The sequence below is a fragment of the Anas platyrhynchos genome, chromosome 15 (genome assembly GCF_047663525.1).
Source record: "Anas platyrhynchos isolate ZD024472 breed Pekin duck chromosome 15, IASCAAS_PekinDuck_T2T, whole genome shotgun sequence".
NCBI lineage: Eukaryota > Metazoa > Chordata > Aves > Anseriformes > Anatidae > Anas > Anas platyrhynchos.
The window spans coordinates 3,195,890-3,210,075 of record NC_092601.1 but is presented as its reverse complement, the minus strand read 5'-3'; the positions used below and the strand labels follow the sequence as shown (position 1 = coordinate 3,210,075).

Below are 14,186 nucleotides of genomic sequence, written 5' to 3'. Positions count from 1 at the left end.
GGGCATGGGGAAGCAGGGGTGTGCCATTCTGTGCTCTGCCACTTATTCTCCAGGTCGTATTCAAACACCCACGTCTTGTCACCGGTCACTACATTGTCTAAAAAGTTGGGCTTCTCATTCACATGATGAAGAAGATCCTGGCAGATCACTTTCAGGTTGGCCTTTTGCTCCTCTGACAAGACTCGCGGCACAAACTTCACGCACACTTTCCTCATGGCTAAGTTTTCTTTCACCATCTCAAAAACTTGGGTTTGAGGAATGCTCAAGTCATCAGCAATCATTCTGATACTCATCCTGCGATCACAGTTCAGTAAATTTTTCACTCGCGACACATTTTCGTTGGTCTTGCTGGTCGAAGGGCGTCCAGAGTCCACTCTTCCACTCTTCCCCTACCTTCTCGGAACAGCTTGTGCCACTCCAAAACACCCGGTCTACCCATGGCAGCATCACCGTAGGCCACCTTAATCATGTTGTGAGTCTCTTTGCCTGTTTTACCAAGCTTTACACAAAATTTGATCGCGTATCGCTGCTCCAGTAAATGCTCCGTGATTCTCCGTGACGAGGCGTTTTGACAGTTGTTCACAGTACAAGCGACCTGCTCTCTTCAACAGCCGACAGCCGACTGCCGATTTTTCCCAGCGTTCCCAATATCCCCCTCCACCGATCCTGTGCGCGCAGACCACCTCTCGCCAGCCCGTTCGCCCAGGAAAAAGCCAGTCCTACTACTTTCAGAACAGACCATGTATATATATATAGTGCTGTACTTTGCCAGGGAGCCTGCAGTTAGCTCATTGCAGTCAAGCTGTACTCAACATTGCTTTTTAATTTTTAGGTCTGAAGTTAAAATCTGTTTTTAAAGTTCTTCCTGTTACTTGGGTGGATGTGGGGAGAGATGGTAATAGTTTAAAACTGGGTTTTGTGGAAGTTGGGTGAAAAGTGGCATATAACAGACCATGCCTCGGCGCATCCTTGTTAACACCCTTTATAAATCACGGGTTATGCAATTGCTGTTACTCATACCTCATGACTGGCGTTATAAGCTTGGCTGTTATTATGAAAGAAGAACAGAGGCGAAGTCCTTCACTTGATCAATTTTATCATGAAGCCATAGCTATGTATACACTTCAGGGTCTGTTTTAGGTTAATGCCCATGACAGAATGTTAGAGTGCTTCAGAGACAGTGTAGTTGGCTGGTCAGCGTCTCATATATTACTTTTGTATTCATATGATGCTTTTGAAGCACTCTTCATGTAAACAATTACATTGTTTTCAAAGAAAAAAAGCAGAATTGGTAGGTCTCCTGTAAACATAGGTCTTATGTTTAAAGTAAATTAATTGTTTTCCGGGCAAACTCAAGTATCAGTTTCAAATACAAGTTCTATGCTGATATTTATATGCTCAGTGTGTGGTGAAAGCCTGTATTAACATATCTAAATATTTTTAACAGCTACGGTTGTTTTCCTGCTGTGAATCTGTTTTTCAAAAAACAAATTAAATCCATAGATGTCTCTATTTTCTCCTTTGTTAATACTGTAAAATATGCTGAAAATATTCAGATTCAGGGCAAAAAGGTTTAAGAAAAAATAGTGTAAATATTAGCCATTACAAGCAAAGTATGACTATCTTTCAGTTTTAAAATCTAGAGGAAGAAAAATGGGCTCCTTTTAGAGCTTCATCCCCCTTTAAATGAGGAGGGGGGGGAGGTAGGTGAGAGTTTATGTAAAATTTGCATTGCTTCCTGAAAATAGTTCTAGGAAAACTTAAATACCAAGTATTGTTTAAGCAGTGTTTGAGATTGCTTGGATATGGATATACATGTATAGCAGAACTAAAATTTTCTTTACACATAAATCACTAGAAGCATATTATACAGTCTAAAAATGTTCTTCTTTGGCAAGCCCTACAGGTGGGCATAAGATCATAGATTATTTTTTTTTAATTAATAGGAAGGCATTCTTGAAATGTTTATAACCCTTCAGAATTTAATCACTGTATCCATCCACATTAAGGAAACAGATTCTTTTGATCACAGGTGATGAGCATCTGCACTTCTTACTAATTTTATGAATTGCTCAGCACATTTGAATGCTGTATACAAGTTATTTTGGAACTGTGTTATAGGACTGATCAACCCTTCCACGTTTGTCATCAACCACAACCACCACAGGAACATCAGATTGGGGTATTTTACTTCAGTACTAAACTGAAGTTTGGAACATCTGGACTGGATTCTGAATAATTCTAATTTTCTAATGAATGGAAACATTTTAGAAACATTTTATGTCACTATTTAATTTTTTTAATTTTTTCAAATTTTTTAAAAATTTTTCAAAGGGACAGATGTATTGCTTTTTGTTGGTTTGCTGGAAATTTGGTCTAATGCATCGAGGCAAGTGGGTTCATTAGTTATGTTTTAGTGCCTGTTAATATGTCTTGAGACATACAAAGCACCTGCATGGGGCTGGCAGATACCTTACATGACCTGTGGGATGGAGCCAGCCCCATCTGAAGGAGCAGCAGCAGCCCTTGCTTTCAGCGAAGCGCAGCCAAGGTGACAGCAGTAAACAAAACGGAACAAAGGAGTTCAACGTGAGAACTAGTGTGAGATGTTTCAAGTATCCCATGCAGCAGGATTCTGGGATGTAGTTGCTTTTGTTTCCCATTTTTTTAAATTCCTTTGTACTAATAATTCCTTTACAAGAATAATGGAAGCTAACTGTTTATCACCTCAGCTTGTTTTTTTCTTATTAATATTCTGTGAACCATCCCAAGTTTGATATTTAGTTATGGCTGCTGCTTTTAATGACCCAACTCTACTGCCTTTTTTTTTCTATCTATTTATGTTGTCTGGTCATCAGATGTGAGGTATGAGCTAAATGCTATTCTTCCTATCATCAGAATGATCCGGAACAAAATCACTTCTGTACAGAGGTATTCAAGCAGAAGTGGCTAATGGGGTAATTTGACAGCACTAAGATTACACAAGATACAGCAAACATGATTTATTTAATACGAATTACTATTCATGTGCAAGGAATGAAAGATACCATTAACACTGAGTTAAATATGCAGGAGTGCTAGTTTTTTTTAGTTTTTTTTTTGATAAACAGGATTGGAAACAGAATCTTTCCCATTTACAATTTGGGAAATCTACTATTTACAAGGATTAATTTTAGTAAAAATCAGCACTTTATAATATCTCCCCATATTCTGAGAGAGACTGAGAATTCTGGGCTCTTGTATTACAGTGCTGATATGCTTTTTGAATTAACTCATTAACTTTTCATCTTAACAATATGCTATTTGAACTACAGCAGTTATTCCCATTTCTCAGAGTTTGATGGAAGAAATTGTGGCATACTTAACCATTGAGTTCCTTTGTACATTAAGGGACAGCTAAAATAAATGTCTCAGTGAAGTATCACTCGTGGTGAGGATGTTCTGGCAAGGCGTATCAGCTGGGGCAGAGAATCAAGTCCTGATGACTGTTCTAGAAACTAGTTGCTTAAGTACCCTGAATTGATGAGAAGGATTGTGAATAAAGCTACAGTCATCATGTATTGTCATTGCATGGCAAAATGGGGAGACTAAGAATGTCATTTAATCATTTTTTTTAATGCTGGTTAAAGTATCGGTGGCTACTGGCAATTGAGCTCCATGTAACCAATTTGTTTTGTATATTTTTTTCCTAATGGAAAAACTTCTTACTGTTAACAGTTATTCTTCAGCTCTATGAGGCTGTAAGTGGATTTCTTAGATTTAAACAATCTCTTCAGACTGAAGTGCATCATTTTTCTGAGGCAGAACAGCACTTCGTAAAGGTGGAGAGTGTTGCAATACCAGAAGTATTTTGGTGTTTGGTGTGAAATTTGCTGTTATATAGAACATAGCAAAAGGGTGACTGTTGATACATAGCTTATGAAGGAAACACTGTCTTGTGAAATGTTGCGATTAGGGAAATAAGATCTTCTGCAAGGAACTGGGAAGGTGCATCTTTACAGTAATACCTTAGTCATAAATAACAAGTTCTGTTGGAGCAGAATCATGACTATCGGAAAGGAAATAGTTGTGTTTGTAACTAAGCTTTATTACAACTGGAAGTCATAAAGTAGTGACAAAGGCACCGCTGGAAGCTCTTGGGTATTGTTTTAATTCCTGTAGCCATGATTAATTCTGCTCACCTTTCTTCTGCAGATTTTTCCTGGAAGAATTTCCTGGTTAGAATATTTGTTCTTGGTAAATGGTTTCCATTTACAGTATTTTGAGTGATTAAGACTTACTTTTCCCTCCCCTCAATTACCTTCCACAAGCGTACTTAAAATCCCTCATCAGCAGTAGTTGTATTGTTCTTTTTTTTTTTTTTTAAAAAAAAAAAAAAAGATTGAATATTTTCCCATTAGCAAATTCAGTGATTTCTTGACATGTTTCATCTTAATTTTTTGTAATGGGTGTTCATTTTTGCTGTATCCTTTTCCCATCATCCTGTGTTGAGATACTTGTACTTGGACATTAGTGTTTTCCTTTCCTGTAATGAACAAAGTAAGGAACTCTTCTGTCTCACAAACTGATCATTGGAAGCTTTGTACTTCAAGGACAGGAGTGCTGCAAGAAATAAAACGTTACGTAGCTTATAAAAGAAACAAAATGTGATAAATTTGGACAGATTACGGCAAAATATCCAGAGTGCCCTCATGAGATATTGGCAAAACTCAAATTGAAGGCATACTTCCCTCTCTGATTATTCACCCCTCACCCCTTTATTTTAAAAAGTGTTCTATATTATATAGCTGAGTATGCTTGTCCTGTTTTAATGATGTAAAATGTTAACATGGGTAGGTGTGCTACCACCTGAACTCGAGAACTCACTGACTCCTACTTGCTGTAACGATTTAAATTCTTATGTATGGAATTTTTAGGAAGCTTCATCTTATTTGTGTATACCAGCTGAAAGCATTTCCCTCCTGTTTATATTCACATTAAGTGAACTGAATCATGGAAATGCTCTGCAGTTCAGTGCAGAATTCAAAATGCTGATTTAGAGTGAAGTCTAATACAATAACCACCTGGGTATTGCATACACAGGAAGCTGTTCTTTAGAACAGCGATGAAGAATGCAAGGTTGAAAACTACTGTATTTTTGTGAATCCATACACTTTCTTGATAGTTTTAATTATAGATTTTTTCTTATTTATCCACATATTTAATGAGTGATTTTGCTATTTTAACAAATACACTACAATTAATATATTGTCAAAATAATAATAATATTACCCTAATCAGCTGGACAGCAATATTTAAGTATTTCATTATTCTGGAATTTGAAATCATGATCGGCAGTCCTGACTCTTTATATTTACTATTAATATATCCCTGTATGTTTATATGACAATAGTGTCATAATGTAAATTCCAGCTTTACAAACCTGTTCAAAATCCTGTTTATAAGTAGCTATGGCTAATATATACACACAAAAAATGCAATGTATATGTGTTTTTTTCTTTGGAGAATTTGAAGATGAATACGTGCAAATACCAAGAAAACTCTCTAAGACAGCCTTATGTGGGAGTCGGTGTAAGCCAAGGAAACACGAAAAAGGGATGTCTATTCTGCCTTGAGTGCTAAAGAAGTGATGAGCATTAACTTGCTATAAAACAATGGAATGACAGTCATGCTTTATTTTTCACCTTTCCTATTATGCATGATGCTACAGCAAGCGAAGAATTCTGAGTAAGGGGTGCTGTGAATCTGGAATTTATATGGAAATTATCAGCTAAACTCTTCCAAAATGATTTGAAGAAAGCAAGCAGTGTTTCTAAAATAGTACTAAAATACCAAAGTCCTTTGAACTAACTTGCTTTGCTGCTTGTTTGTCTGCCACAAGATTATTATTAAGATTCTTCCTGAAAGACCACACTGAAACTCAATAGTTTTTCAGTGTCTTTTATGGGAAATGATTGAATGGGCACAGGAAGAGAAAGATAACGGCATTGCTGAAAAATCTGTCAAGCCTAAACAGAGGTTCTCAGAAACAACTGCTTGCAATTGTTGTATTGTTGATTGCTTTTTCCATTCTGTTCCCTAGTATTATTCAATGTTTCTGCTAGTGCAAACTCTAAATGTAAAATCATGATGAATGCCTTAGGATTGGTGCATTTACACATAATTACCCCTTGTATATGAAACTTTTAAATGCTTTTCTGATTCTTAATTTCACTCCGCTGTTGGCAAAGTATTGTCTTTTTTGTTCCTTTTGTTTCTTGTACCTTATGCAGGGAGCCTGTACACTGTACTTTTCCAGAAACTATTATCTTGATTCTGATCTGACCTCAGAATTGCAGCTTTTAGGAAGTAAATTATGTGACATTGAAAATAAAAAGTTAAACATGCATTTGATGCTTGCAAAAACTTGGAAAAAAAAAAAAGTTTTGAAAACTGAGCAGGATTAGAATGCTGCTTTCGTAAGCATGGGACTTTTTTCGTTCAGAAATTACCTATGTGGAGATGGGTATGGTGTGCTTACTTAGAGTAAATCTTTCTCTTTTAAATTACTGACGTAAAATAACTGCAACAAATAGGGATCCACCCTACGCAGGATATGCTTCTAGAATCCCAATTCTTATATAATCATCCATCCTTGGAGGTATTTAAGAGATGTGGGGCATGGCATTAAGGAATGTGATGTAGCAATGGGATTCGATAGGTCAGGTTGGCGTTTGGACTTGCTGATATTGAAGATCGTTTCCAACATAAACAATTCTGTGATTTTGTTCTGTGATCTTCTGAAGAGAAATTGATTATCAGCTTGGATAGTTTGATTCCTTCAGTGTTAAAAGTCAGTAAGTTTTTAGACTTCTGTGTAATGACTGTAAATAGTTCTTAACGGTGGTCAGAAAAAGCTGCCAATTTCTAGGTAGTGTTCTGGGGCTTGAGCCGGATCTATAGAATTCAATCACCTGGAGGTGAAATCAGTGACAGTTCCCTCTGAAATGGCAGTGTGCTATAAAAATATCTAGCTATTCTTGTCTTAAATCCCTACCAAAAATGGAACTACTTCAGGCTTGACATCTTTCCCTCAGCTCAAAATTGGTAAAATGTAATGAACTGCCATTTCGTGTTGACACAGGTGTAGGACAAAAATAAATGTATTTGTGCTTGCAACTGTGAAAAAATAATATTCATGTAATGCACAAAGATTTAGCACAAGCGAAATCTATTTTGGGATTCCCCCATCTACAGCAAGAGGGCAGATTTCAATTTCAATTTTCAGCTCAGCTGTCCTGCACAGAAGCCAGTCATTCAAATGTTGTTTGCTATCCCACCAGTTACTTTGGTAACTTGTTGTGGGTTGAGTTTCAGTACTCTCTTAAAATAAATTACAGCAAGAAATGATCTATTTTCATGGTGATCTGCTTACCAGAACAACTGAACCATAGATGGTTCATCAAATGCATCTAAAGGTGTTATATGGGGGCAGGAGAGAAAGGGAGTGGGAAACTCTTAAGCTGGGTGAACTGACGAAGAAATAATACTTATTTAGCTGTATTTTTATTCATGTCTTCCAAATGATTCAGTCATTTCACATTTTTATGGCACTTTGAAAAACTATTGATTTTCAGTGTGGCCTTTGAGGAAGAAGCTTAATAATCTTGTGCGAGCAAAACGAGCAGGGGTATGGGCACTCCAAGTTCTAGGGCCATGCATTCAGACAGATGAGTTTCTTTTGAATGTTTAGCCATTCTGAGTTCTGGTCATTTTACTGAGTGAGGACAGTGCCCTTGGAAAAAGGTGACCTTGTATTTCATATAGTCATAAACACAGAAGTTTGGAGGCTGACACAAGCTGTTGTCTAGATATATTTTAGGAAAGTTCTGCATCCAGTCCTATATGATGCAATTTTATGTCCTATTCTACCATGTGCAGTTACTGCAGTTTGAAATAAATGTTTACATTTTGACAGCACTAGAGAACATGTTGAGCCTTTATGAGCTTGTTCTTTAGCTTCCCAGGAAATCTGTCTGCCATCGCCTCTTGACTCGCAACTTGACAAGTTCTTTTGTTAAATGTCACTTCTGTATGGACTGCAAAGAGTCCCTCCTGGATTTTCTTTTATCAAGGGCTGTTATTTTCAGCTATTGGGTCAGAAAACATTATGTTTTCAGACAGCGTGAGTTACCTGCAGTTGCACAGATGATAACTGAAGGAGTCTGTACGTATGGTGGCCAAGGAAGTAGTGCTTAAATATTTCCATTCAGGAAACATTTGCATGAAAACACACTAGGACTGTTGCTGTAAGATTGTCTTAGACCTGGTAGTGCATCAAGCAATGGATCTTGCTTTGGACTGGGGGAGTAATAAGGAGGGAAAGGGTTTTTGTAATATTTTGAGCAGTTCGGCCTTCATAGGAAAGAAAACAAAGTTGTGCTTCATGTTTATAGACCTCCTCTTGCTGTAGGGAATTGTCCAAGTGAAACTCTGTTTGAAGGAGAGGGCTACATTTTTTTTGTGTGTTTATCTACATACAATAAGAAACTGCTGTTGTAGAATTTACCGTTCCTGCTCTAGAAACAGATTAAACTAGTAGCAAGGAACATTATGGCATGAAAACCGGCTGTGCTGTCAGAGGTGGTTTCCTGAGAGTTTGCACTAGATTTACGGGTCTGCAAAGAGGAGCTGAAAAAGCAACCCTGTCATGACAGTTGTTTCATGGGAAGAAGGGCGAGAAATTGTAAGATAATTTGCAAACACATGCTTCAGTTTAAGAATTAAATCCATAAAACATGAGCTCTGTTCTGCAGAATCTTTGCACAAGCAGTCTTGCTGAATCAGGCCAGCTCCTCCTATATAGTTACAGTAGGACTGTCTGCTTTCTCCACTGTTGTGGTGAGGATGGAAGCTTCTCCTCCTTTGAAATAAAAACAGGGCAAACCTTTTGTGGATCTGGAATGCATTGCATGGGTGCAATCTTGTACAGCCCCAGAAACGAAACAAAATAAATTGATGTAAGCACTTTTCTACCAAAGGCACTAGTAGCTATTCCAAAAACATTTCTTTCACTTTAACAGATGGCTTTCTGTCTCCCTTGTGATCACAAGCCCATTGATTGTTCCTTGTTTCCCACCCTAACAGCTGTTTCCAAACACAAAGTATTGTGTAAGAAACCCAAGCATGTTTATTTAAAAATGTATATATCAGTGGCTCCAAGTGCCATAGATGTCCTTTGTTTGAGGTAGTTTAATTTGTGGCTAACTTCTTGCAGATCATCAGGTGCTACTGTGTATAACCGCAATTTAATTTATCTCAATGGTTGTAGAAGATCGATGGCTTGGTTTCAGGCAGAAGAATAACGCATGGAACTATTTACATTTATGGAAGAATGAGGTGCTTACCAAACTGTTTTTTAACTAAAGTAGATGTCTCCTGGGACAGTGGTTATGTAATTCTTTCAATTGGTGATTATCTTGGTCTTGAGGAATAGGAACTCAAGAGAAAAAGCCTGGTGAAAGGGGCCTTCACCTATCTAGAATGATGATGCAAGGACTACAGCAGCTCAGACAGCATTGTGTTTCTGCAAGTGGTTTTGAGTCTAGATCTTGAATCCAAGCATGGGTGGTAGAAGGTAAGCGGTAGGACCACAAAGAAAGTCAAATTGCTAACTGAACTAGTATATATCAGCTTTTGTCTGCGTGACTTGCTTTCTCTATCCATTCTGACGTTTTTCCTTATAATGCAGCCTGTCAGTACATGTTGCTATTAAAATCATTTTCCTGATTTGCCATGTCTGTTTCAAAGCTTTCATATGCTTTTTGTAGTTAAAAAAAAACGAAAACAAAAACAAAAAAAAAACTACTTCTGGCTGCCTCCTGCCCAGAACCAGCAAACTGAAACCCCATACTGAACATTCGCCATAAAGGGTGAAACATCCATCCAGCACTGTGGGAGATTTCCCATTTAAAAGAAGAATCAAGTATTGTTCGGTGCATTTGATTTCTCTCCTACCTGTCAGATTGTGCTTCCCTTTTCAGGGTTCACTATACAGTGAAGATGGCAAGCACTATGTGGTGGTAGGTTAATCCTAGTGTACGTACATGTCGTGGCTACTGTCAGTAATTCAGGGAACTGCCAGTAAAAGGTAAACTTTCTCATTAATGATTTCCACAGGACAGCGAGGAGGGCTGTAGAATCAGCTAAGTGTCCTAGGTAGCAAATGACCCATAGCTCATGTTGAAGATATTTCTGTCACTGCAAGAAGCACGTCTGCTTCTGAAGAGCTGTTTATTCATCACTTCAGGTTTTGGTAACAAAAGCTTCCAAATGCTGGGAGGAATGTGTCAGCCAAAGGAAAGCCTTGCTGAACATCAAGGAGTTGCTCTAAGCACATTGTTGTGAGGAAAGTTGCTGAGTGAACCACAAGAGGAGTGTAATCTTCTAAAGAAAGCACGAGATGAACTAAGTATGAGCAGTGCAGTGGTGGTTGTCTTCGCTGGAATCGTGTGGGAAGGGCAGTTCATGAACTCCTCTCTAAAAGCATGTTAAAGTTCTAGGAGGTAGTTCCATGGTATTCTAAGTAGATGCTAGACCTTTAAAATCTCGATTCATGTATGTTTTCCTAATACTGATGTGATTCAAGATAATAATTGACTTCTGTAATAGCAAAACTATGAAAACTCTTAACTTAAAGTCAGCTGAAAAATCACATCCAAGGGAAGAAAGTGCTCGGAAGAAATGTTGAAACCTGATACGGAATTCTTTTGGAAAAACAAGTGGAAAATGACAGTAATAACCTAAATTGTTACATGCCTTGAAGGAAAAAATCCTGTAATCTCATGTGAAAGGGTTGCAGGTTCTCAGTGATTTTGTTAACCACAGTGTGTTATTTATAGTGATCTGATACATCTTAGTCTGTAAGAAAGCTAGGTTGGGCAATGATCTAGCTCACATTTCACGTTCTATTTTTTAGCTTTGATATAAGCACTTCTTGGACAAAACTTCTCTGTGCTCTTCACAGTTCAGCACTGCAGTCTGTACCATGCAGATTACTTCCTGCTCTGGATTTCTCAGAAATCAGTGGTATTCTGGGGAATTCTTTGTTGTTCTGTTGTGATGATTATTATTATTTTATGTTATTTTTTTAGAATTATGAATATTCCTGAAAACTGGCTGTTGCCCACTTAAAAGAGCAGGAGGGAAAATGTTAGATGATACATCATGAGTGTTGGAAAACACCATTGCCTGATCTGATTTAAATCTGAGTTACAGATTGTAGAAGATACTGTAAAAAATAAAAATAAAAAATTGGATGGACAGAGCACGAAGTAAGACAGCCGAAGATCACACTCCTTTCTTGTTCTACTGTATCTGCTAGCTTTGGCTGCTGCACAATAGCAAAACTATAGGGGGACATATAATACAATGTGTTAATATATGTATATGTGCAGGCCTTTTAATTGTGAACCTATAAAATAGCATTTGCTGTGTATTTTCTCGATAAGAGAAGACGTTAGTGTTTAATAACTAAGAATCAGGGAAAATTTCTATTTTCATTGCCCTCTGATTATACTTGATCAGTCAATTTCATGATAGAATATCAGTATTCATTTACACAGGGAGACAGTGCAGTGTGCTCTGCAGACGTAACCAGGTAGACTGTGGAGAGCTAGTTTTGTGCAAGAGGTCAAATTGGATTTTAGTGCAAAAAAAACAGGGATCTAAGTGCCTTGCTAGCACTCCTTTCCCAGATGGCAGTGTGCTGCAGGTCTTTCTGAAATACTTTCTGAAATTGCATCTTTAAGGGGTAAAAGTACACAAATCATCATATCTGAAGAGGGAAGGAGGTAAAGTGAGGAAATTAATAAAAATCAAAAGTCAAAAAAGTCAAAAGTCAAAGATTGAATTGGCTGGAGAGAGGGAGTTGTGGAGGAATGAGAAAGGAATGAATGCAAGACTGTTAGGAAAGAAGAGAATGTTACAATGAAAGGATTTGAGCAAATATTAGACTGAAAGACAAAAGAACACTGTTAGAATAAATGCTTTCAGACACTGTATAAATGTTCTGTTTTCAGATTGGAGAAAGTTAGGTTTGTGAGAAGGTGGATGAAATCCAGTACCAGCATTAGGCTTGATTATTGAAATTTTGTGAAGTTCCTACTGCAGTAAAAAAGTTGGTGTAGGCTTTGTCTTCAAAGTTTTTGTTCATTTTTAACTAAACATTTTCCTTATGTTAAGGTGTGTGATCCATGAGTAATGTGTTGTATATACCCCAAACTGACCTGCTTTGACTGTGCAAACTGTGTTTTAGAATGTTTTGTATAATTTAACCTGTGTTTCCTTGTTCATGGATCAGCACTTGTAATTAGCGTGTTTTGAGTAAGACGCATTCAGATTATCAGGCATCTGAGATGAAGAAGGTACATCCTCTGGGCCACCAGATGGAGTTAACACCACTTTGCAGTATTCTCTCTTTCCCTTTCTGTAGGTGAACTCTTAGAAGCTAATTACAAACTGGTGAACATTGTCCTATCTTGCAGGCTTTGCTGTAGCCCAGTGCATAAATCAGCACAATCCATCACCACTCTCATCACCTTCCAGTGGCAGTGGGAGTACGGAGCGCTGTGATTCAGTGACTGCAAGCTCAACTTCCACTCCATCTGCAGCACAGAGCCCATCAGGTATTAAATCACAATTTTCAGCATAGTCACCAAGGGATGTAGAGTATTGTAAATGTTACTGAAAAATTAACTTCCTGTGTTATCAAATTAAATACAGGGTAGGGGTTTGTTTTCAGATCGCCTGATCATTTACCTAAGCTGGTTAAATTGTGGTGCAATTTTTAATGATCTATTCAGCTTTTTGGAACTCCTTATCCACTGTATACATCAAGTGTTCTTAAATACTGGTGAAATTCATCCTGTTGTCTGATTTGTCTCCCAGCACATATGATTTGAAACAGTTTTTTGTTTAAACAGAAATACTGTTTTTGCATAAACTCATGCTGTTGTTTGTTTGCCCTAATGAATAAGTTCATCTCCACATAAAACGTCTTTATGAATTGGGCAACACTGGCTTTCAGTCAGTTGTATAATCATATGCTTATCTGATACTTCCGTTAATTTTTAACAAGAGGCCAAATATGAGACACTTTGAAATAGCTGTAGTTATTTAGGATTCTAACGCCACACAGAGGAATGAAATGCCTTCACTCTTTTTTTTTTTTTTTCCTGTAGTGGTTCTGGGGAATCCTGTAATGGTATTTGTTTTTAAATACAAATGGTATGTGAGGTAGAGAACCTCCAGCTGGAGGGTAAGCAAGAAGTAAATTCTGAAGGGTGCATATTGAAATGCTTTCAGTCTAGAGCTGACCCTACTCTAACTCTTTTTGGTTATTAAAAATAGATTCGCAAAAACTTCTCAAACAGCCCCTTCACTTTGGCAGTCACTTGCAGTGTTGATCACTCTTTGAAATGGTTGTTATGGTTCCCCCATTAAGATGTACCATTTTGCCTTCATTATGAAGTTTTATGCTGATAAAGCTTTTTTGCAGTTTTACAGGAAATGATGCAATCTTTGTTAGGCATTTAGTGTTTTGTAGGTCATGAAATGCCTTAGTTTCACTGAACACTGTCAGGCGATCAGTGTACATTTTATGTCTGAAGTGACTATCCTTACAAGAAGTACCACTGGAAAAGGGTAAGCAAAAGCTGCTTATCAAGTATATGAACAGTTTGTAAAGCATTCTAGCATCCAGTTGTTATAAAACACGTTACTGTTATAGACTAACATATAGTGAAAATACTCTTGCAATATGTGCAACTCCAGATTGAAATTCAAGGTATTTTTGTAATGCAATCCATTGAAAACTTTGGAGGGATCTCATTTTATTTTCTCCGCTGGCAAGTGATCACTGTTATCCAGACCCTCTGAAGACTAGATAGATACGTGGACATTACACAGAGAAGTGGTATGATTTATCAGAAGTCTCAATATAGGTTGGCATTAAAGACAGAAAGTACTTGTTTCACTTACATGTTTCACCCTAGCTGTGTAAGAAAGGCACAGCTACTATGTCCTTCGCTGTATTTCAATCCTCTGAAAGGTGTCTGCAATTTTCGAAGAGAAAACTGTGGTAAAGGAAATAAAAGTAGTTTTAAAATTCTAGCTGCTGTTGTAAGCAACATGTTAGTTCATAGAAT

General features: G+C 37.5%; 1 protein-coding gene across 7 annotated transcripts in view; it reads left to right on the top strand.

Annotated features, from left to right (window-relative positions):
* Window positions 1-14,186, top strand: part of CLEC16A (C-type lectin domain containing 16A) — an 87,403-nt gene that overhangs the window by 58,999 nt on the left and 14,218 nt on the right. For 6 of the 7 annotated variants that reach the window (XR_011803638.1, XM_072023930.1, XM_038187103.2 and 3 more), the window contains one exon: window positions 12,525-12,665. The exons of the other annotated variant lie outside the window; for it this stretch is intronic. Coding sequence is in view for 5 of the 6 variants with exons in the window: in XM_072023930.1 (XP_071880031.1) it covers window positions 12,525-12,665 (141 nt within the window). In the remaining variant the exon portion in view is untranslated. The remainder of the gene's footprint in view (window positions 1-12,524; window positions 12,666-14,186) is intronic. 7 annotated transcript variants of the gene reach the window in all.